The sequence below is a fragment of the Cucumis melo genome, chromosome 9 (genome assembly GCF_025177605.1).
Source record: "Cucumis melo cultivar AY chromosome 9, USDA_Cmelo_AY_1.0, whole genome shotgun sequence".
NCBI classification, from domain to species: Eukaryota; Viridiplantae; Streptophyta; class Magnoliopsida; order Cucurbitales; family Cucurbitaceae; genus Cucumis; species Cucumis melo.
The window spans coordinates 22,703,676-22,728,923 of NC_066865.1; the positions used below are offsets into that span (position 1 = coordinate 22,703,676).

At 31.5% G+C, this 25,248-nt stretch overlaps 4 protein-coding genes across 5 annotated transcripts; 2 read left to right on the top strand and 2 right to left on the bottom strand.

The window, feature by feature from the left end:
* Positions 1-178: 178 nt before the first annotated feature.
* On the bottom strand, positions 179-2,052 carry LOC103482656 (40S ribosomal protein S13-like). The gene is made up of 5 exons (XM_008438924.3): positions 1,773-2,052; positions 1,597-1,669; positions 1,343-1,481; positions 1,068-1,254; positions 179-422 (listed from the first exon to the last, which is right to left on the bottom strand). Exons 1-5 carry the CDS (start codon positions 1,793-1,795, stop codon positions 389-391), a joined length of 456 nt encoding a protein of 151 aa, XP_008437146.1. The 5' UTR covers positions 1,796-2,052; the 3' UTR covers positions 179-388.
* Positions 2,053-8,664: 6,612 nt separating this feature from the next.
* LOC103482660 (uncharacterized) lies at positions 8,665-9,788 on the top strand. Of its 2 annotated transcripts, none has more exons than XM_008438928.3 (2): positions 8,665-8,910; positions 9,002-9,788. In XM_008438928.3, the coding sequence occupies exons 1-2, from the start codon at positions 8,851-8,853 to the stop codon at positions 9,602-9,604; spliced, it is 663 nt and encodes a 220-aa protein (XP_008437150.1). In that variant the 5' UTR covers positions 8,665-8,850; the 3' UTR covers positions 9,605-9,788. The 2 variants fall into 2 exon arrangements, with proteins under 2 accessions (XP_008437150.1, XP_008437151.1); XM_008438929.3 differs by having other exon boundaries at positions 9,014-9,788.
* Positions 9,789-11,235: 1,447 nt separating this feature from the next.
* LOC103482661 (probable protein S-acyltransferase 14) lies at positions 11,236-14,900 on the bottom strand. Its single transcript, XM_008438931.3, has 7 exons — positions 14,393-14,900; positions 13,562-13,808; positions 13,364-13,455; positions 12,813-12,936; positions 12,647-12,732; positions 12,479-12,544; positions 11,236-11,795 (listed from the first exon to the last, which is right to left on the bottom strand). Exons 1-7 carry the CDS (start codon positions 14,579-14,581, stop codon positions 11,667-11,669), a joined length of 933 nt encoding a protein of 310 aa, XP_008437153.1. The 5' UTR covers positions 14,582-14,900; the 3' UTR covers positions 11,236-11,666.
* Positions 14,901-20,685: 5,785 nt separating this feature from the next.
* LOC103482662 (IRK-interacting protein) lies at positions 20,686-22,691 on the top strand. Its single transcript, XM_008438932.3, has 2 exons — positions 20,686-21,039; positions 21,122-22,691. Exons 1-2 carry the CDS (start codon positions 20,989-20,991, stop codon positions 22,481-22,483), a joined length of 1,413 nt encoding a protein of 470 aa, XP_008437154.1. The 5' UTR covers positions 20,686-20,988; the 3' UTR covers positions 22,484-22,691.
* The last annotated feature ends 2,557 nt before the right edge of the window (positions 22,692-25,248 follow it).

Below are 25,248 nucleotides of genomic sequence, written 5' to 3' on the forward strand. Positions count from 1 at the left end.
TAGAACGCTGCTTGTGACTAACATAAATTCAAACACAACTTAAGAAACCAAGGTTCAATATATTTTTTTTGCGAAGTAGAGTTAAGAGTAGCTGAGTTCATCTTCCTCGATTATGAACTAATCACTCAGTACAGAATAACAAAATTAATTTTGCTTCAAGTGTATAATACTACTATCATTTAGAGGAAACACGAACCATTAAGGCTTTCTGATTTGCTTTTAAATCTGTTCAAATAAGTCTACAGATTCCGATAATAAAAACTGAAATCAAAACTGATGCCATAAATAGAAACCAAGTTGCAACTCTCACTGATCCACCTGACCTCACAATGACTGAAGCAGATCACAGATTGAATCGTATAGCCACCAAATCACTCAAAAATCAAAATTAAGCAACCAGGGTGCTGGCAGTCGTTGACTCGCTGCAAGGGAAAAATAAACTTCATAAGGCAGTTGCTTGTCAATCATGGACACATATATAAAGCATCATAATGTACCCTACATCTAAATCATTTATAAATACCAATATCCGACAATTGACATAAAAATAGGAGATCCAAATGCACAGGAGGATACTAGCCTCCGAAATCCAAAAGGATAAACACCACAAGACTCCAAGTCAATAACCCAACATACAAAACCAATAATCAATACAACGACTTCCTACAAAATGTCACATTTTTGTGCCCTAAATTTTTATATCAAGCCATTCTACGTCAGTTTCTATTGTATCACAGACAAAATGTTATCTTCCATGCTACCCTTCTATGCTTCCTTGTTACCATCGGGTTTGAATTATGGAATGAATATGCACCACAGCATATTCTAACATAAAACTCTATCTACAGAAAGGTCAATATGATTCTTGATACACATGAATAAAGGTAATATTATTTAAGAAATAACTCAAACTGGACTATGCTTAATACCACAAGCTTCAAAAGAAGCACTACAACATGGAACAAAATTAATGATTTGAAAGCATCAAAGATAAATCATAGTAATGAATTACATTGTACGATTACATCATCTTATCAAATATGGCATACGATTGGAAGAAAACTTACTATTTCCAAACTGGTGGAAGCTTCTTGGTTTTCTTATAGTAACGAGCAAGTCTGTGAATTCTGCTCTCCACGAGAATCAATCTGAACTTGGAGTCTTTGTCCTTCCTGTTCCTCTCCAAATGCTTACGGATGGAAACTGCTTTCTTGATTAAGTGATAGAGATCCTCTGGAATCTCAGGTGCAAGTCCTAGACAGTAAACCCCAAACTACGGTAAAAAAAAATGACCTAAACAACATACAATTTATATACTCGACGTCAGGAAAAAGAACAATACCATGGGCCTTAAGAATACGCAATATTTTGTTTCCGGTAACACTTTTGACCTGGGCAATCCCGTGAGAATCACGAAGAATCACACCAATTTGAGAAGGGGTTAAGCCCTTCTTCGCAAATTTGCAGATATTATCTTCAACCTAAGTTCATATTACATTATGGAAAGGAAGAAAAAAAAACATGACTTTTATAGAAGAAATAACGAGATTGTGGAAGTTAAACTAAAAAACTCAGAACTTTCCGTAGTATACTTACATCCGTAGAAGAGATCTTGAGCCAACTTGGTGGCGTCCTCTTGTAGGGCAATGCAGAGGCGGAAATACCCTTACTGTAATGAGAAAATGTAGTCAATTTTTGCAAAATTTTCAACAAATGAAACGAAAAGAGGAAATCGGAATAAATCGGAAAGAAATCGGAGATTAGAAACCAACCCACGACTATGCATACGACCCATGGTTGTCTCCCTTGGCCCTGCTTCCGCTTCCGGAGTTCGATGAGAGTTGCTCTACTACGACGGCCAGCTATCCAAAACCCTAGCGCGGGATGCCAAACCATTTTATACTGACACCGAATATGTATCTTGCCGCTCCTCCAAGTATTGGGCTTTCACCCTGAAGCCCACATTTACTTCCTAAGCCCACCACTGACTTGTGGCCATTTTCTGAACACTAATCCGTCGGTTACAGAACAACAAAATTTGAGCCCAAATGAGTGCTTATTGGCTTTGTTTTTCCAAAACCAAAAATCAATTTATTAACAAATTAGGTACATTATGTTTTTGTTTTTTTTCTTTTTTTGAAAAATAACTTATAAATAATATTTTTTTAAGAGTATTTTAAAGATGAATCCATAACTTGAAAACTAAAAAGAATTAAAATTAACTTTTGTTTCTAAAATAAGCAAGAAATTTCCGTGTTTTTGTTAAAAACCTTATAAGTTAGAAAAGGGAAGACGATCGTGAATATCTCAAACTAAAAATACAAACAGAAAACAATTATCGTGCAAAATGTGAACTTTTAGATTTCCGATTATTTATTAGCTTCCTTGAATTTTGTTTTAATATTAGTCTTAAAACTAAAAAAAAAAAGGTGGAATTAGTAGGCTTATGAACACTATACGTGTTTTAGAATTATGACCTATGTGTGGCACATAATTAAATTTTTTTTGAAATTATTCGAGAACAAAACTAAACTTTATATTAAATAGATTACTCAAGTTTTTCTTAACGGACATGGTAAACACATAATATAGGAAACTTATTAGACACAAAATTAAAACCTCATAATCTAACATAAGGTGTAGAGTAATTGTTCAACTGATTTGTAATGATAAAACGAAAATAGATATAGTTGGTGCAAGCATGTATGTCAGAAGTAATAAACCTTAGACTAGTTCAATTTAATGTTTCAAGACGATGCAATCATTGTAATTGAAGCACCAGTATCGATGAATAAAGAGTAGGCTTGAATGTTGATAGAAAAAAAAGATACAATATATATTGTTATATATGTTTCAATTACCATAAATGTGTGGATTTTATTGGAATATAAATCACCATTACAAAGTTAAGTGTTCAATAGCTAAGCGAAGAAAATGGAAAAGTGCAGATAACTAAAGAATTGTTGGAAAAAAACTCTTTGAAGCGTTTTTTCATACGGTGGATTCTCATTTTTCAAGGATGAATCATTCTTCAACACATGTTCTAATGGGTAAAAATGACCTAGAACCAATGCACTTCAAAATTTCAAATTAAAATCTTGTTCGTAAAGTTTTCCTGATTGGGAAGGTAAGATATAGTTCAAAGGTGATTAATCCCATCTAGCTAACACATGACCATCGTGTGGGCATTATACCAAAATTTGGAAAACAGTGAAAATCCACTAATATAAAAATTACATAAATCATCCCAATGTGTCCCACTAACTAAAACAAAAAATCTACGTGGAACCTCGTAGTTTAGTATTAGGAAGTGTTGGTTTGTTTGTCATTCATTACGTCAAAGGGAACTTCTACGCCCAAATGAAAACACAATAACTCAACAACAACATTATTTTTATTTACCCTAAAATCTAACAATCGTTTTTTATTTATTTGAAACAAAAGAAGAAACTGAAGAAAGAGAGCAGCAGTTGGAGTAAAAGTCATAGCATCTCAAGCCTGAAGTAATTAAGTTGAAATTTTTTAATCTTGGCCATCTACATCAATCAGTGTTATTTGTATTAAACAAGAAGTTTTGGATTCTAAACTTTAAATTCATCCTACGTCATTCAAGAACCACACCTCGTGGACATTCTAAAAACAATAATATCATCTAAAAATTAATCAAATGGAACTAAAATCTTACAAATACCCATAAAAATCTAAAGCTTTATAGATTAGATATTACTATATATTGCTTCAATGATCTTTTTCACACCTATGTGTAAATAGGAAACATGCAATAATACATTGAAAGCACAGTTTTTTTTTTTTTTTTTTTTGTCTTTCTTTATACAGCTTGGATCACTAAAAATAAATTGATATAATTAATATGAGATTTAGAAGCATATGGAAAATGATGTGAAATAGAGAGAGAGATATATCCAATAGATAATGAAATGTGACACACTACAATATGAATTGGAACATCATAAGATCATAGGATATAGTTGAATTTGGGGCCAAGTGGGGGAAGTTTGGTTGGGAACAGATCCATCAGACAATGACACATCTTTAATTTCATTAAATTAATGACACAGTATATGTTTTGGTTTTGTATGAATGAAGGGAACAATGGGCGCAATTGCAATAATATATATATATATATATATATATATATATATATATATATATATGTATGTATATAGTCAAAGTTTGAGGATGATTTTGCCTTTGCCTTTGCCTTTGCCATTGCCAGCCCTATGTGAAACTTGAATCTCGTGATCAATTTAAAGTCTTCACCAAAAATTCAACTATTTTAAAAATCTTCAATAACATAATCCTCTTCTCATGTAATATAATATCTCAAACTTGACCATTTCTAATTCTTTTTCCCAGAAACTTCTCCGTATTTTCATTTTTCTCAATCAAATTAATGTCTTTTATATCGAGATTCATAATGTATAGTTTTATGTCATTGTTTGCATGTATGTTTAGTCATGTTATAAGATATATAGGGATTTATTTTTTTAGGTGAAAATAGCAAAATACATTATCTACTTTATTTATATATTTTTTGTTAAATTTCAATGAAAATGAGAATACGATGAGATGTTTGAAGAGCGATCAACAGAGATAGCAAATAGCAAACGTATAATCTTAGGTTAAGATTGTGGAAAAAAAATTCATGATACGTAGATAAAAATAAATTAATATCTATATATAAGATCTTTATTTTAAAACTACAAATAAGGAAGGAATAAAACTTGTTATCCGAATATTTTTTAAATATAGTAAAATTAATTAAAATATTTTTAAATTATTGTAAAATTTTAAATATGTATTTGATTGTATTATAATTTTAAAATGTTTGTTCTATTTTGTAAATATTTTATTATTATAATTCTAAATTCCACGTAAATATATAATGGGGAAGAGATTTAAATATTTAAGTATTAAAGGAGAGTATGTGCCCTAAATAGTCTGAGATTAGTTGGTTTGAGTAAATTAATCAGAATTAAATCAAAATTATCTTTTAAAAAGTCAAAGTACTAAAAAGAGAATAACCTTAATAAAAAGCACTGAATTATGTGCTTACACTTGATCCTCAATTCCTAGCCAAAAAGCCAATTAATTGTACCTTTTTTAAAATCACTCTTACACTTAGAAACTTTACCAAAATTTCTTACCTGGAATACTTCATTGTTATATTTAAAATTTGAAAATATGCGTATTTGACAAAATAATACGTGAGAAGTTAAATTATAAATTTAGGGAATTTGCATCGAATGACAAAAAGAAATTAAAAAAAAAAAATAGTCAATAACAGAGTGTTGTCTGTTTTTACATTTGTTACTTTAGTAATTTAAAAAATATAGTGTCATGGTCTTATTATCATTTTTTTTACTATTTTTGCAAACACCCCTAAATTTAATTTCTTTTATTTTGAACATTATGCCTAATAGATAACTTTTCAAATTTTGGATCCAATATATAGATTTCTCTAAACTATAAGAAATTTTTAGTTAACTTTAAAAAAAAAATTATTACGTGATAACTTAAGATCGTTATAAAACGTCAGAATGAACTATATGTATTCTAGATAGTTTCAAATATTTTTTATAATACTAAAATAAAGTAAAATAAACGGTGTTTGAAAAGGGAAATTATCAAAAATAGACTAGAAAAGATACACAATCTACCCAATGTCTAGATCATAGTGCAAATATGGCTAGCATAGTTGTATAAAAAATAACTAAAAGAAGTATCCAATATTAGTGTCTATATTTGATAGAATCTATTCTTATATTCTTTAAATATTTCCAAATAGAGTTTTGTGATCTAAAATAATTTTCTTTCTTTTTTCAAAATTGGTTATTTTTCAATTAAAAAACGAGTTTCGGTAGTTTTTTTTAATTAAAGTATCTAATTCTACCTCGTGTATGTGTATATATTGATATTTATGATTGAATCTCTCTTTCACCATTTTCTAGTATATGTTTCCTCAACAAACAACCGAAACAATCACACGATGGAAGGATGAGAATGAAACAATTTTCTTTTAGGCTTTAGTTTTGTCACATAAATACTAATAAACAAATTCTCTTAAAAGGTAGTTTTAAGAAAAAAATTTCAACAAACTCTTTGTGTTGAATATTTTTAAATGCAACTATGTAAGATTCTAAAACAAACTATTTATGTGGTTAGACCGTTTTGAAACACACATCCAACTTTATTATTGTAAAGTATAGTTTGGTAGAAGAAGAAGAAAAAACATGGTTTAGTATAGTTTGGTAGACAACAAGAAATAAAATATAAAAGGAAACATGGTTTAGTATAGTTTGGTAGACAAAAAATATATATATATATATATATATATATATATATATATATATATATATATATATATATATATATATATATATATATATATATATATATATATAAAAGAAGCATGATTTAGTAGAGTTTGGTAGAAAAAGAAAATGTCTTGTCTCACATAGACCATTTCTTTGAAAAATAAAATAGAGAAGAAAAAGAAAATGTTTTTGATGGAACAAAAATGCCCATATGGACATGAGTAGGCTATTTTATCTATTCCATTAAATTTTATCTTCAAGAATGAAAACTATACAAATCATAGAAATTGACAAATTGTTTAAGAAATATAGCAAAATATTGTAAATATTTGAGAGAGAAAAAATGATAAAAATGATTTTTAAGAAAAGAGATTAAAAAAGAATTGAAGTCAATACGGCGAAATAGCAACGGATGGATTCGGCCTAATCGAAACGGCTCTTTCTTTGAAATAATATTTCCATCACATCTCTCTCTTTCCCAAATTCTCTAGATTCTTCCTTTCTATTTCCTCTTTAAATAAAATCCTTTTTTTTTTCTAAAACTAAAATATTACTTATCATTTCAACTCATTCTTTGACTTTACAACCCTTCAAAATTTAAAATTGAATAACATATCCAAAAATACAAATTTGGGTGGGTGTTAAATTAAACAAACCCTTTTCAAATATGTTAGCTCACGAAAATGTTGTACTTTGACTTATTAACAATTTCATATAATTAATTTTTTTTTTAAAAAAAAAAAAAAATCAGACCTTCAACTTGGTAAGAGATAATAAGTTATTGTATTCCAACTTTGTTTAAGTCGGCAAATAAATTCAACTTATATATTTTAAGGCTCGTGTCGCGTATTAAATACAAGTTCAGTGTATTTACTACACATTTTTTTTTTAAAACCTACCTTGTTCAAACTAAACTAACAACTAAAAAGTGCCATTACAACCTTATAGTGCAAGCTCAGCATATTTTAGGGTCACATCCCCTTAAAGTAAAATCCTTTCACAAGCTTTGTTTAGTCATCAAAACAATTTCACTTTTGATTATACATTCTTGGTGTTTTGACACGTTTACAAATACCCCTTTTTTTATATATAAGAAAAATTAGGTAACCTAACTGTTAAAAATAATAATAACAGGTCACATATCATCTCTATAAGTTGGGAACAACTAAATGAAAATAAATAAATAAATTTCATAAGATCAAGAAAAAAAAAAAAAGGCATTGTGGATTTTAACTAATGAAATTCTCACACGAGAAGCGCAATAGAAATACGTACAAGTGGATCATAATATAACATCAATTCTAAAAAGACATTTATATAATATTAAGATGAAGGTCGGCAATATAATATAAACTTTTGTTTATATATTAGGGAGAAATTATAGCGATGATAAATTAGAAATAAGATATTTAAATCGTGTCACTTACATTTTTTTTTTTTTACAAATATTTTATTTTTTTTAGGGTATTGAGGACATCAAATATATATGGTGTGTATGGGTTTTGTAAGTTCTTGGATGGAACTTGTTTTTTTTTCTTTTTTTTTTTTACTGTTTTTACAAAAATAAAAGTTCGATTACGAGTTTAAGTTTTAGATTTTATTTCACTAAATCTTAGAAAAGATCGTGACTTTAAGTTGTTGTGTCATTTTAAATTTTAAACTAATAATTGTTTCAATAAAATCTTGTATACGTAACATTATTTTAAATACTTAAAGGTAGATTTTTTTTTATAAAATGTCATGCATTTACTCTAATGTTTGAAAAAATCTACATTATGTAACTGTAAAAAAATCATAAAATGTATTGATTGATAGAAATGTGTAAATTGATTCCACATAAAACATGGATTTAAATTAATAATTTAAAGTTTTTAATAGATTTACAATCCCAGAATATGTTTTATATATATATAGAAAAAATGTAACGATGAATGGTATTTAAGGGTATTTGCAAAAATAGCAAAAAAAAAATTATAATAATAGAATTCATATCACTACATTTTTAAAATTGTAAAAATAGCAAATTTACAAGACAGTCTAATAGTCATTTGATATCACTAATTTTGTTATATTTTATAATAGTTGGAATGATTTTGTTATTTTTGAAGATGTTTTGAAGCTAAAGATTTATATTCAATCATATATCTAAAGTTTAATTATTTAGAGTGGTAAATTAATAAGAATAATAGTTGACAAATAGAGGAAAGATAAAAGAAAAGAGAAACCACGGTGGTAATCCAATCTATCCACGTCGGAAAAAAGTGGGCACAATGTCAACGGTCAACAATATCTATTTTTCCATTTATTTAATCTCATAGAGAATAAAAACCCTACCCCCCAAATTCTGCTTCTTCAACCTTCAAGAAACAAAGAAAAAACTATTTTCAGTTTCTCACAAACCAAACCCAAACTGTGAACTTTCAGAGAAAAAAACACACCCAACGGAAAACCCTAAATTACAAATCGTATCCAAAGAGAGGGGGGGATAGGAATCGTACAGGCGATTTGAGAAATGAAGCTCGTTTGGTCCCCTGAGACGGCCTCCAAAGCCTACATCGACACCGTTCAATCTGTAAGATTTTTCGTTTAATTTCATTTCAATTTTATGTTCTATTTTGATTTTTTTTTTTTTTTTTGTGGAGCTTATGATTGATGTATTTCAGTTTTGTGTAAAGTGTGATCTCCATCAAGAATCCGGCGTTGCCGAACTGATTTCAGCGATGGCGGCGGGATGGAACGCGCAATTCATCGTGGAGACGTGGTCGAGCGGCGGAGCGATTGCCACTAGTATAGGTCTAGCGGTGGCTCGCCGTCACGTCGGAGGGAGACACGTGTGTGTGGTTCCTGATGAGAGATCGAGAGGAGAATATTCGAGAGCGATGGAGAGAGCAGGATTATCGCCGGAAGTGATCGTGGGAGAGCCAGAGGAGGTGATGGAAGGATTAGTAGGTATAGATTTTCTGGTGGTGGATAGTCAGAGGAGGAATTTCAGCCGAGTTTTGAAACTCGCTAATCTGAGTTCTAGAGGCGCGGTTTTGATTTGCAAGAACGCGAACTCGAGAAGCGATTCGAGTTTCAGATGGAAAAGTGTTACCGAGAACGGAACGCGGCGGTTGGTCCGATCGGCGTTCTTGCCGGTGGGGAAGGGTTTGGATATAGCGCACGTGGCGGCTGCCGGAGGTAACTCGGGATCCGGCGGAGGGAAAGGAAAATGGATCAAGCATGTTGATCGACGGTCAGGCGAGGAGTTTGTAATTCGGAAGTGAAGCCCAAAACGATGTCGTTTTCTTCTTTCTTTTCTTTCTATTTTTCCAACCTTTGTGAATACAGTTTTGTCATAATTTGTGTATAAAACATATCTTTTTGTGTTTTAGGGAATGGGTTGGGGGAATTAAATGTACTCATCACTGACAAATTTTATTGTATTATCATATCATTTTTTTTCCTCTTCTTCTTCTTCTTCTTCTTCTTCTTCTCTATTTGAGTTTATCAAATTGCTGTGTTTAATATTTTAAACCGTATGCTAAATTTCGAGTGTAATCAAGAGATTTTGATAATTAATTAAGAGTTTGCGTGACTATAAAGAAAACCAAAGAAAAATTTGAGCATATTCGTTGAATTTTTCATTAATTGCTTAAAAATTTTCATATTACAACCTTAAAGGAATGGAAAAATTGCAATCATCTTCTAGAATCATATAGAATTTTTATTATTACGTATAATAATATCAATTTAATTTATAGTTCAACATGTACTTTTTTTAGGTGATATATTGAAATCTTCAAATTGATGTGGTGGTATAAAATTTATATGATGTTTTGGTATGGTGGAATTTTATTTGTACTTGGTTAAATATATTTTTGATTGATTTTTGTTTGTTTGTAAGAGAGAAAGAAGCTTAGTTGTTTCATTAAATTTGTAAGAGATCTAATAAAATAATAATAGTTTAATGAGTGTTTAATCTTGTCAAACACAGAGTTTTGTTGTTACATTAAATTTGTAAGAATCCTAATAAAACAATATAGATTAATGAGTGTTTAATCTTGTCAAACACATCAAATAATGTCAACCACTATTGAGGTGACTAGTTAGGACTTGGGTGATATTTAATCCAACATTTTCTTCTAACAAATGCATCTTTCTAAAAGTATATCGTTGTAATATTAAAATTTAACTTCTAGAAGTTTTATTTTAATTGTATGTTTTGAATGCAAAAATATTATTAAAAATTTAAAGAATATTTAAATGAAAATTATATTGGTAATGATCCTTTTCAACATATAAAATTTGGTTGGAAGTGATGAAGAAAAAAAATCTTCATCGCGACAATGGACCTAGATACCTTCGATATAAATGAGTAAGTTTTCTCATCCAATAGGCTATAGGAGTATGAAAACACCTTCCATTTATTGTGTATTACACCAATGAACTATAATGTGATATCCATTATCATTCATGAAAGATAACAAATACTAAAGATTCATCTCAACGCCATGTCCAATCAAGATTTATGTAAATGGACACCCACGAGTTGTTAGTGAGTGATTCATTTGTAAAATAATAACCAAGAATTCACGTAAATTAGATAATATGATGTAATTTTTCTCTCAAGATGCACATGGAATTCTAAAATAATAACCAATAATAATAAATAAATACGTCCCACATTAAATATCAAAATGTTTAAATCATGGTTAGAATTTTGAATATCGTACCTTCCAAAAATTTAAAAATTCAAGCTCCAACATATTGACGCCACTTCCATCTCTCTTGCCTTCACAAGCACATGGAGGGAGACCGCCGCAGCCCCAGCCCTCCATAACTGACTTTAATACCACATTGAAGTAGATTAAGCAATTCATTGTTGATAATAATATAATCAGCAAAAACATGGGCGTGCCGTTAAAACAAGCTTGGAAATTTAGATAGAAGAGGCAGAGCAAAGAGTTCCAATAATGGGGGGTTTGGGGTATAATCTCAAAACTAAGGTGGGGTTACATACGAATAACAAATATACATAATAAAAAGGTGACATCGAGCTAAAACTGGGCAGAGAACACTATAATTTGTGCATCGCTAAGCAGAAAAATGGCGTTTTCAAACTATTATTATACAGCGCAACACCTGAGAAAGCTATTCTTTATGATTTTTTTTTCTATTGTCAGGAATTTTGAATTTAACTGGCCTTTCATTCAATTTAAGGATCACAAGGTGAAATCTTTCGGCCACAGGCTCTCTCTCTCTCTCTCTCCCCTTGATGCAATCACTTAATTCTTCTCTATGTACCAGACAATGGGGAGCTTGCACATTTTAACTCTGAGATTGATTTTACAATTCCTGAAGTAGATTCAAGTCTGACCGCATTGGATACTCGAGGCCTTGGAGATTAGGCATCCGCTTTATGTCCTCTTGAGAATATGCAGGGATAAACCAGTACTTTTTATCCATTCCGAACACCTGATTCATGAATTAATTTAGTGTAAATGGCAAAAGAATTCTAGCATGTATAAATAATTGATGGAAGGAATCCTAGGATACTAGCTATCTATTTTTAGTCTCACAAGTTGAATTCAACTTTTAAGATTTCCTATAAATGGATAGTTGGATATTACTATAAAAACAATGGAATTGAAGATAATATTACAAAAAAGTTGGGTCCTTGAGGATATTATTGATATAAGTCTTCGCAGATGATGAAAAGTTGGGTTTGTTATCCTAAAATATTTGAACATAGATGCATTTTGGCTTAACTGAATATAATTGAAAACTAAATACAGAATACTGATAGGAATAATGCCAGCCAATTTATCTTTCCTGCACCCTAAAAAGGTAAGGGAGCAGCGAAGTAGAGTTTGTTGGTTGTTACGAATCTAAGATTCGGATAGTTGGGACCAATATGTCATTTTGGAATACAGACAAATCTGTCTTGCGAAAGATAAGGAAGATTAAGTACTATAAAAGCCACTCTGGTAGGGAGAGAGTATCAAGCCTCCGGAAACTTTGGGTACTCGTAACTAAATAAGGATATCAATAAAAAAAATCAGCGTCTAGCTGTTTAGCACCAACAGATAACTACACGACCAATAAGTGAAAAAAAGAATGTCCGCAAGAAAGAGACCAGTGAGTTGAGAGGAAGGTACCTGCTCAAAATTTTTTCTGCGACCGAGGTCATAATGCCATTTCGGAGTGGTTTTCTTCTCATATGCCTGACAACGGCAAATAAAATATCCCATAGGCCAATTCAGCCCCTTTTAAATGTATTAAAGCAAAGCAAACAAAATACTATTTCTCGAAGGTAAAGGCCTTACCTCTATCGTGGTAGTATTGGCTACTACTAGTGATACGTGCAATATCAGAAAACCCATAACACTCAATGCAAATGTTAAATTTAAAACTGTACGGCAAAAGCAAAGAAAATTAGAGATATGTCGAATTATCGTAACTGTTGAACAAAGTTTTCAGTTATGCACTTACTAAATGTGATAAATATGGCTGCAAGGCTACCAGGTGTTCCCGTTATATCACCATCAGAGAAAAAGGCTAAGAAGTATGGCAATAATGACACAGTGACGAGGGTTGTTTCAAGAAATGTGTAAAACTGCATAAAAATAAACAGGATGAGATGATTAGTGAAACTTCCATATATCTCTAATTAGCTATGCACTTCTTATTAAGCGATGAAACAAAATAGTAACTGGACATAAGAAATGCCAGAAGAAGAAGTTAGATTATCAACTACTGTCGAGATAAAATGTTTTTATCTTACACGGATCATAAAAACAAACAAGAAATGCAATGATGCTGCCATAACAAAAACAGAAAATATTACTATAGCACAAGTAGAACATCAATAATGAAAGATTATATCAATTATCAACTGAAAATTTTCCAAAGAACTAGAATATACCCATGCATATATATGTAGCATCATTAATTTTCTAAATGGATAATCCATCACGAGAACCATGAAATTGGAAACAAAGAACTAGATATCAGGAGGAAGCAAATACTATGGTTGTTCATACCAAAAAAAGCAGGAAGTACTTGTAGTTCTTCGCTCCGACACAATTGACAACCCATACACAATGATGGTCCATTTTCAATACACACCTTCCACCTACCAAAGAAAGCATAATCGGTATTTACACCATGTTTACTAGCTAGGACCATAGTAAGCTTCTACATGAAATTTTAAAAAAAAAGTAGGAGATTGAAGAGCTTACAAACAGAACAATGATGGCAACGAGGTGGTTTAAACTGGTTGCACTTGCGACAAAATCGTACTTTTTGATTTGAAGAATCACTTGGCATAGTACCTTGTTCTGGCCCTGCACCAGGACCATTGTATTCTGATGCCATTAAGGGATCAGCATCACCTTTCTCTTCATCCGATTCAGGTCTCCAATAAGGGGGAACAAATCCCGGATTTGTTAGTACAACCGAAAAGTAGCTCCATAATAGCATCACCAGCTACATAAACAGATTGGTAAATCAAAGGTTTCAAACTATATGAAATATACATTTGCTATTTTAAAGATGAACCCACAACATTATCACAACACATCTTTTCAACTTCAGAATAAGGCATAGTGTTTATTCTCTTTTTAGTTATTCCGGCCCAAAGTACCGCCATTTTCCAAAACAAACCAAAAAGAAGAATCCCATAGAAATTTTATTCTCTGCATAAAGCTCTTCTACGAGCTAACAAAGAAATCAAAAAGCAAACGGTGGTCACCTAGAGCAATTAAAAAATCTACAAGATAGAGAAATTTGAAGAATCATCTGAAATATTAGTCCCCCTAAGCCCCAAAACTAAGAAACAACATGCAACAAGCAATTACTTTCTGCATTAGGATGTTAAATTTTCTACAAGTTTACATTTCCTAAGTAACTCATCTTAAAGCAAAGTTGAAATTCGTATAACCTAGACGAGAAAAAGAAAAGGCAGGAACTGCCAAGGTCCACAAGAAGCTAAATTGTGGAAGTCAAATTAAGTTGGGCTAGCAGTATACAAATGCCATAGAAGCTGAAAAAGGGGGGAAAAGTAGACTTACCAAAGAATGAAACAAGAGCAAGACTAGGAGAGCGGTAAGCGAATTGAGGCCTCCGCGAAAGAGAGCCGGACCATAGTTGACGACGACCAAAGCGTAATAGGAGAGACCAATTATACCTAGAACTAAGAGAATCATGATGGAACCCAAAGCACGCAGTGCCGAGCAGAATTTGAAGACATTCCAAGACATTTCTGCTCCTGATTCTGATCTCGCAAAGGGAAAGGATGAGAAATGACGAAGGGAATGCGAAATCGGAATCAGAAACCAGCTGCGAATATGATCGAAGTTGCGATTTCAGAGCCGATTGGGAAACATTTTGGAATAATTAAGAATTCGAATTGGAAGAGAGAAATGAAGAAAATCGAACAGTGGGGGATCGAAAGATCGACCAACGGCGGAGGACTAATTCCGGATGAAGAAACTCGAAATTGCCCCTAATACAAAATTATGAAGAAGATAATTCCGATTATACGTTTCCATATGTTCCGACGCGTCGTTTTAGTACGAAAACAACAAAGAACAAACCCGTGTGCGTCCGGATTAATTTATTTATTTATTTATTTTGAGGAAAGTATTATTCTTTGGTTACTTATTAAATTGTATTTTACGGAAATTTAATTTGCTCGTAGACTCAAGCACGATTTCAATCAATTTTGGATTTCTTTTTCAACTGTGGTTGTTTATCAATCAATCCTTGAGGTGAGGCACTATATCTCAATCCTTACTTCTTTCATCATTTTGATTCTTCTTCTTTCTTCATTTGTACAAAGTGTTGTATAATTTGTATACCACAATTGCAATTTTTGTGAAAATCAAATCTCTTGGGAAGAAAAAGAGCATGCCACAATTACCACAACTTACTACTACTAAGTATTAAGGAATAATAATAATAATAATAAAAAAAAAAAAAAAAGAAAGAAATAACCCTACTCTAACCTATCATATAAAATATAAAGAAAAATTTATTTAATGTTAATTAAAATGTACTCTCTCTTTCTTGTCATTTTTGTAATCATTATATTAAAAACATTAATTATACACTAAAATTTGGACCGTAATAATTTACTATGACTCAGTAAAGTTATAATGATTATAAAGTTACAATGTTATTTATGATGTTAAATAATTGTTCTTTTTTTGTTTAACACATCATTTAGGGAATAATGGATTTAAGTTGTATTTAAGTTGGGGATTAAACAAAAGATAATTATAAACTAGAATACAATAATACAGACTAAAACTAATTAAAGCTTGTCTTAAGGTTCTTCTACAGTGTAAAAGCCGGTATGTAGTATGTAAACTAATTATCTTTAAAATGTTTTCGAATGAAGAGACAGAAGTAATAGCCAAGGAACTAATTTTAATTTAATTTTAAATCGCTACTAATCATAAATATCATGTTTATTACTAATTGTATAAGTTGTTTTGTTGTCTCCAACAATTTGAAATATAACTGTTTGTCATATTTTTTTAAAAGTAATCATTGCAAATTCGGTAAATTATCCTTTTTATCCTTTGAGATTTGAGTAGCTTTCTCGACTACTGCATGTCAATATTGTTATCCGTAGGCCAAGCTCACTAGCTAGAGCATTATAGTGAACTCACATATATATAACCCACTAAAAAATAAATTACAGTTTTTTCTTTCATATATCACCTACTATGACATTACCGAATCAAGATTTGAATATAAGCTCAACTAATAGTATGAGAGTTTTAAATTTTACAATATTGAATAGTTAGAGAAAATTATAACTTCTCTTGTTAAGGATCATTTGAAGAGGCTTATAGAAGCATGCAAGTTTACAAATCCAACAAATTACATCCAACAATATTCAATATTTCTATTAAAACATAAGCTATTTGCTATAAACTATTTGCTCCTAGCAAACTGTATCAAACAACATCCAATAATGATTCTATCGTACACACATAAACCACACACAACCAATAAAAATTTCCAATTAATATTCAACAAAAGCTAAGGAGGAAGATATCACTTTATTACATGACCAATTAGCTACTTGAGGAAATTCTAAAAGAGTAGGGAACAAAAACTTGGGTAACCGACTATCATTCCCATTTATTTCATCTGGTAAGAACTATTCATGAAAATTTCCAACCATAAGTTTCAAATCTCATAATTTACGAGAAAAATTGAATTTGAAATAAACTCAATTCTTGAAAATCAATCCAAGGATTAAATGGTGTGAGTTCTCTCGCAATATAATCTTTTGACATCAAAAGTGCCCTTGAAAGTACGTAAACGACACGTACTCTTCTTCCTCTCCTAACACCGAAAAGGTTCAAAATTTCAATAAATGTTCATTCACATACAAAAAGAACAATGTCAATCCTTCCTATTTTTCCAGACTTTCCTTTTAAATAAAAATTGTCCAAGTGATTTTGTTGTGCCATTCAACAGTACTTGCTCTAGTTTATACAAAATTTCAAATCTTTGGTTGGACATACAAAGTAGTTATGATCCTTTTGAATAAGCCAACCTACTTGACATCGGTTTTTGTGTTGGGTAGTCCAAAACATTCATAATATATAAACAGAAAATTTAGTACATTAAACTATGAAAAGATGCAGCTACCACATTAATTCATTTATTAACTTCTTTTTCTTTCTAAAAACTATACCATTATGCATTTGTAAAATCCTAAATTACATTAAAAAAAAAAAAAAAAAAACTAAAGTGTAATTTGCATATATTACCTTCTTAAGATTGAATGTCCAATTTCTTATTCATCTTCTTAGTGTACTAACAATATAAAAAAAAAAAAAAATATTTGATCTTGTAAATGTTAATTACTTTCACTTAAGCTTTGATTAAAGTTTCAAAAGTAAAGTTGAATTAAATTGTTTTTCAAAAACTAAAACCTACAACCTAAAAACGTGACGAATGTATGGTCCCAAATTCCAATCCCACTTGAAAGGGAAGGAATTAAAATGATGGTAAGAATAAGAAACAACAAACACAAGTATGGAGGTGATTGGCGGCTAGCAAGAAATCATCATTAAAATGTTAGAAAAGAAAAATGAATTTCAAAGAATTCAACCCTTTAAGAAAGGGAATATTATAATAAGCAAGTGATTAAAATGGAAATGGTTTTTTTTTTTTTTTTTAGTGGGGTTGGTTTTCTTTTTGAATTGTTGCTTTTGAGAAAGACTTGGGTGCACCACCTGAAAAGAATTGTTCTTTTTTTTGCGATTGTTTTCAAAGGAAGAGTGGATTATAAATGTGGGAGTAAAATGGAAAGTGGGGGCAGAATGGCAGTACAAAATATTACAACAAAGAACCAATCCAAGGGTTTTGGGCAAAGACTGTGGCTGTGGCTGTGCCCACAAGTGGGGCTGCCAAACCCAAAGGCCAAACGGCTATCCCTTGCGCTACAATACACTTCCTTTCTGCCGTCTTTGAGTCCGCTCCCTATCCTCATCCATTCAATTTTTTTATCACACGTTCGGTTACATGTGATAATCATTAGATTTTTCTGTTCTTGTTCAAGATTAAATTTATTTTTTCTCGATTTCTTATTACGATTTGCAACTTTTGTTACAAGTAAAATAGTTGAGAAAATTGCGCGTGGATTTTTCATTTTTTATATTTGTTTAAGTGTTTAAAATATTGATAAAAAGGATTAAGAATGCAAGAAGTTTAAAGATAAAGAGATTGTTTATATAATCATAGAATATATCGTGATTAGGAAAATATTGAAAAAATAATTAAATACATGATTATTTTATAAGATGTGTCTAATGACAGTTTAAATAGATAAACAACAAATATCTTAACTCTATATCATTGACATCTGATTTAAATTTTTTGGCCAAATAATCGAAATGTGTGCATCAAACTCATTGACATTGAAACAACTCTATCTTTAGATAATTTCTTCTTTATTTAATTAATAAATTGATAGATCAAAACTTCTTAACAATGATATATCTTTAAAATTTTGCCTAATTTTATTTTGTTTCTAGGCATTAATTTTGTAGGGATTGATATTTTTCTAAACTTGTTGGACATGAAAAATCAAACTTTAATGAAGCCTATTTTTGTTTCTTATCTAGCTGTTTGAATTTAATTTATTGGCCTAATTAGTTTATTGACACCCAAATGTTTATAGATTTAAACATCTTTTATAAACAAATCAATAAAATTTTTAAAAATAAGGATTGATGTACTTTACAGGTAAATATTGAAGTCAAGTATTCGAGCTATTTCCCTGACTTCTTTTTACTTTTTTAGAAAGAACTACTTAATAATTATTGTATTGTAATATATACATTTAAGTAACTTTATGGTTGTCTTATTTTATCGAAATTAAGTGAATAAATTAACAATAGTCTATAGAGAGTAAGTTTATTTTAATTGATTCAATCAACAAAGTCTTATAACATATATTTATTTATTTATTTACATCACTTTATTCATTACAATTTTTAAGTGTTAACTAAAACACATATTTCATTTGACATATAAGTCTATCACTAATTATTACAAGTTTTATAGTTCAAATATTTACGTAAAATTGCACTAAAAAAACTACTAAATTGTCGTTTAAATTCATTTCAAACTATAACACACATGATCAACCATATCCATAAATAAATATCAACCCTAATGATATATTGAAAAGAAGTAAAGAAAAAAAGAAGTCCTAACCATTAAAGTATAGATTCACGTACAAACCTTATTGTTGGCTTTTGGCACAAATTTAAATAAAATACTTTCTAAATAACGAGAAGTTGTATTAGAAATGGTTTCTGTATTCGTAATTTTGTTAGATCAACCATAAATTAAGAGTGATACATCCATCAAATCTTTCACAAATCCATTATAAGAAATAGGACTCTAACCTCTTGATCATGGGTATGGTCATAATTTTCTTTCTACATAATGATAAAAGTTGTATTAAAAATGATGATCATCCACAATCCCTGTAAAAGTAATAGACAATCTTTTTCTTTGGAAAAATAAAATAAAAATAGTAGGAAAGTTCATTAAATAATATTTGGAGAATGAAATGAGAGAGAGAGAAAAAAAGAGTAATAAATGAGGACAGGTGGAGAGGGGAAGGATTGGATGTGAGAGTTAAATGTTGACAACAACCACATAAGCCTAAGCCTACACTCTCATTATTAAATGCTTCCTTCCCATTCCATTTTCATTTAACTCTCCTTCTCCACCTTCCACCACTCCCTTCATTTATTTCTTTCCAACCTCCTCCTCCTCCTCCTCCTATCCCTTTTCTCTTTTTTACCCTAAACAATATTCAATCAAAATATCCCTAAATAAATATATTTCAAATTCAACCTTTTATGATCAAGTTTTTTTTTATCTATATTCGTATATAATTCCAGTATATTTTTCATTTTTCCAAAAAAAAAAAAAAATTACAAAAGAGATTAATATATTAATGAACGTTTGATTTTGTATTCATACTAATCATGAATCTCCTTCATTCTCTATAACACTACAGTAACAAAGTTTTGAATCTTGTTTTAGTTAATTTTAAATGAAAAAAGAATCCAAATAACAACCTTTTAATACAACAAAATTAGCCTAAGATTTAAAATATTGTCTAAATTATGTCTTGTAAAAAAAGTCAATTGGTTAAATTAATAAATTATAATTCATTCACCCTATTACAGAAATACATTTATGATTACCTTTTCTAAATTGGTTTGATTAATTATTATTGGAATTAGAAAAGTAAAAGTCACATTGATAAATTTAGGCATTGGGGGCATCTAATCTGTAGGTGAAGCTGCCTAAATAGAATCTATTTTTATAAGCCCTCAATATATATACAATCATTATTATTGGTACAAAATAATAACACACATATATATAGAATAGGGCCTAATATAGAATCTCTTTGTTTAGAGCTTTTGAGAACTATATGATTAATTAATCTTCGGACAATTCGTGCCTTAAAGTTTGGACTCATTGCATTTATCCAAATAAAAAAGAAACAAAATTTGGATTCATTACCTCTATAGAACAAAAAGAAAAAGAAAAAAAAAAGGGGGGGCTTGAACTATTATTTCTTTTGGATTATTGTTTAATGTTTGTGGATCTATCTATTTCATATGAATGTTTGAAGTCTTATGAAGTGTTTATTAACTCTTTCTACTCTCAATCTTATGTAATAAAATTTTGAAATAAAACTTAGTTTTAGTACTGAAATGAGTGATGATAATTAATTAAAATAGTCCTTTCAAAAAAGAAAGTTATTTATCGAATTTCCAATTAAATAGGTTTATTGGGAATGGAAACTAAATTGGGTCTCATCATTTTCCCTTCTTCTTCTTCTTCTTCTTCTTCTTCCTCTACTTCACCTCTCGAAAGAAAAGAGAAAAAAAAATTCAGACCGTTTTGTTTTTAATCTTTTCGCTGACCACAGCTCTGAATCCAAATTCATCATTACAACACGACGAAACTGCTACCTAAGAAAATGAAACCCAACGAAAAAGATTGCTTCAATCGCCATTAATTCCCTCTTTCTCTCCCACGTACCTCTTCCTCCCAACAAACAAACAAACTGGATGTGGCTCTGCCTTTCCCTTTTCTCATTTCCGCCATGGCTGCTCCTTCACCCACTTCCTTCATTTCTTCTTCCCATTTCACGCCGGTGAGTCTCTTCCCCAACATTTTTTCTACAATTTCCCATGTTTTCTCTTTTCCCTCCCCCCATTTGATGAATTTCATTGCAGATTCAAGAATGCGACAGAGAAGAGCGGGAGGATACCTCAGCCGCCGCCGGTGGATGTACGGACCTGGGAACTAGTCCGAAGCTTTACCCGACGCCCTTGAATCGGAACATGAATGGGAAATCACAGACGGTTAAGAAACGGTCCGAGTCGGAGTCTGATTCTGTCTCCAGTTCTGACGGGCCGGTGTCGTGTAACCGGTGTCGTCCTCACGCAAGGGAGAAGATCTCTGTCGTTCCTTTGGATAACAGCAATGGTGTTAATAAACAAACGTATTTCTCCATGGCGAGTCCTAATGGTATTTTCAAATCGCTAATTTCTTCGTTAACGCGTAAGAGTCCGAAATCGATTAATGAGTCTTCGGCTCTCACGGCTCGAGAGGAGCAATGGAGAGCTGCCGTGACGGAGTTGTCGCAGAAGCTAGTTCAGGCGACAAGGAAGAGAGATGAGGCTGTTATGGAAGCTTCTAGATTAAAATACGCCATGGCTGAACTGGAGAAAAAACTGGACAAACTCGAGACGTATTGCCATAGTTTGAAATCCGGGATCGAAGAATGTAGCGGTAATTCGCCTTGCCAAATTGGGAAGTATAATCAAATCCAGAGTTTTCAACAGAGTAATCAGAAGCAAGTAATAGAACATTTCTTAGTTTCGGTATCGGAATCTCGATCTTCGATTCGTCTTCTTAGTCGTTCACTGACTCTGCAACTCCGTCACGTCGGAGCCAAAGTATACGAACGAATTTCCCTTCTTCTTCAACCTTACGATATCAAAATCTCATTCTCCAAAAACCCTAGAAGCATGCTTTTCTACCTTGAAGCTCTACTCAACCAAGCATTCTTCGAGGATTTCGAATCAATTGGATTTCAAAAGAACGCATCGACTCAAGTTCTAAATCCAATCGAAAGATGCGAAGCGAATTTCGAATGTTTCAATTTTCTCCATGAATTAACCTGGGAGGAGGTTCTAAGCAAAGGCACAAAGCATTTCAGCGAGGATTTCAGCCGGTTTTGCGACCGGAAAATGAGCGAGATCGTGGCGATGCTGGGATGGAACAGAGCCTGGCCGGAGCCGCTGCTGCAGGCGTTCTTCAGCGCGTCGAAGAGCGTGTGGCTTCTGCACCTATTAGCAAACTCCGTACATCCAAATCTGCCAATTTTCAGAGTGGAGAAAGAAGCCGATTTCGATTCCGTTTACATGGAGGACATGGGCGGCGATAAGGCAAGAAAGCTGATACCGTCGTTGGTCAGAATAATGATTTCCCCTGGTTTCTATGTTTACGGCAGTGTAGTTAAATGCAAGGTGTTGTGCAGGTATAACGCCGCGGCCGCCTCCGCCGTAACCGCCCCCGTATTGTCACCGTAATCTAGGGGAGAAGAAAAAAAAAAAAAAAACAGAATTTATCGCTCATTTTGTTTTGTTTTTGGTTTTATCCATTAGTTTAGGAGTGATTGAATTTTGGTATAATGAAAGTAGAATTTTAGGATTATTACTTATTAGCGGTGTGGGGTTTGCTAATTTAGTGTTTGAATAATAATAATAATAATAACAATAAAGTTTGAAGAGGAACAAATTTGCAATTTCTTTTGTGAATTATTATTTTGGGATCTATTGTTTTGTGTGGTCTACTTTTCTAATTCTTTGTTTTGTTTTGGGAATTTGAGAAATAGCTTTGGCTTTTTGTTGTTGAAGAGAGATCCAAGGAAGATGAAGGGATGCATCCATGTGAGTCAAGTTGCTTTCACTTCTGAACCTCTTTTCAATCTTTTTAAACTTTGAATTCATAGTTCTCTTCAACCTTTGTCTTTTGTAGGACAATATCCTTTCAAACTTATCCTTACAAATTTATGCTAAAATATTACCTCTTAAAAATTTAGAAACCAAATATGCATATTCTTATAAGATGAGGGCTAAACAAGTTAAGATTTTGAAAACCGCTAACGGGAGCTAAAATCTTAAGCTTTGTTTATAGTGACTAGGAGCTCATATTTTTTTAACGGACGATGCTTCTAATATTTTGCCAAAAACTTAACTTCATATATTTCATAGTATCTATAGTGTTTGTTTTTTACTTTCTTTAATCTCTTTCACTTTTAATGCCTGTGAAACCTTTATGACATTTTCACCGTTCAAGATAGGTTTGAAAAATTGCAATTCATTAATTGTAAAGTAATTTTAACTTTAGTTGTAATTTAAAATGTGAAATTTTAATAACAAATTATAAAAATCAAAGTAAAATAAGTAGATCTTACCAAATAGAATCGTGTAAATCGACCGTAGCACTTTATATATATAGCTTTAGATAGCATTTTTAGGGTATCATTCTTTTTATATAATTGCAATCAATGAATGGTAATGTCTTATAACCGTTTACAAAACTTTCCAACTATAAATTTGTGATAACTTTTTAGGGGTAGGTTTTCTTTCTTTAGCTTTATTTTTGTTTTCAAACTCTTTTGGAATCCTAGCAAGCATTAGAATATAAGTACTATTAATTCCCAGTACTTAAGGACGTATCATATTGATACGTTTTTGTTTTAAAAACAGGATTCCTATATATATAAACACATAATATATTTTGAAGGAGAACTTTGTCATGGGATAATTTGGATTGAAGGGTAAAATGGGGGTTTTTGGACAGAGTAATTGGCAGCCGAAATAGACTCAACTTGCTTCAGCTTGCTCGGAGCTAACCCCTAAAGTACGATTGCTGGATAGATCCAACCAAAACTGAGCACAAGCCCAGAAGAATAGGCTTTACCTCGTTGAGGGTGCACCCAAATGAATAGTTACAGGCTAGGTTGGCCCAACTCGAGTCGAGCACGAGCCCAAAAGAAAAGGCTCGACATGGTCGAAGGCAAGTCAAATGAAACAATTGCAGTTTAGCTCGACCCAACCTAAGCCAGGTATGAGTTGAGAAGATTGCTAGAAAAACCCACATTAATATGCCCAACTTTTGGAATATGCCTTGAATTTGTTATGTATTGCTACGAACAACCTAGTACAGGGGTCTCTCTAACCTAGTGGCGCCATATTGTAATTTGGAGACATTCCTTAATAATATTTGTTCTCTCTCTACCCGTAGACATAGTTAACACATTGTTAGTAAACCATGTATATATATCTATGTATCGATTTTTACGTTCTTCTATTGCTTAATTAATTGTTGATTTCGTAACACCAATCTATTCCAAAACTGAGGTCAAGCATAAAATAATTTGAAACCCAAAGTCAATTAGGGATAAGAGATTCTTATTCCAAGGAGAATTGAGAGTATGAAAACCTTATAAAATAGGTGATTTAGGCATAGGAAAAGTTGACTCAGAAGTTCAATTTCTTCTCTACATATTATTTTTTATATTTGACTTAGTCATCAAAGCTTTTTTTTCCCTTTATTTTGCATGTTCTCTCTTCTTGAAAGCACAAATTTATCATTGATGTCACGTGAAGGTGACCAAATTTTGACATGAACAAAATTGAACATACATCATTAGGCACCAAATCCATGAACACTCATCACACATCATTCAACAAGACACCTACCTATAAATTCTTCCAAACTATTATGTTACAAATTCAAGTCTTCAACACATACAAGTCAAAGTAAGCTTAGTTCAACGGTAATCATGTGATCTTTCATCTAGAGATGAGAGATGTTCGATTCTCTATCCTCACATATGTTTAAACAAAGACTTAGTTTAAAAGCTATTGACAGGAGTATTTAAAAAATTAGACGAGCCCAACAACCTGATCAATCCCAACCAAGCTCTTTAGTTGGCTTCCTTATGCCCATGCTCGCATACATCAATTCTCAAAAAAGATTATCTATCATTGGTGGTTTTTTCTTCTCTCCAATTACCCAATGTTTGGTCCTTTTCCTATCTTGTTCTCAATTTCGTTTGATTCATAAATAAATTGTTTTATTAAAAAAAAAAAAAAAGGGTTAAGCCTTTGTAAAAAGGCAAGTAAGTATTTGAATAAAGGTTTCTTTTTTCTTTGAGAAAAACTTGTATAAAGAGGTTAGAGTAGTAAAAGCCTTGCAAAAGTGAAAGATAGGTCAAAAACTTTATATCTTCCTTCTTTATCAAATTGTGTTTGATTCAATACTATTGACATGACAGTGAAGATAT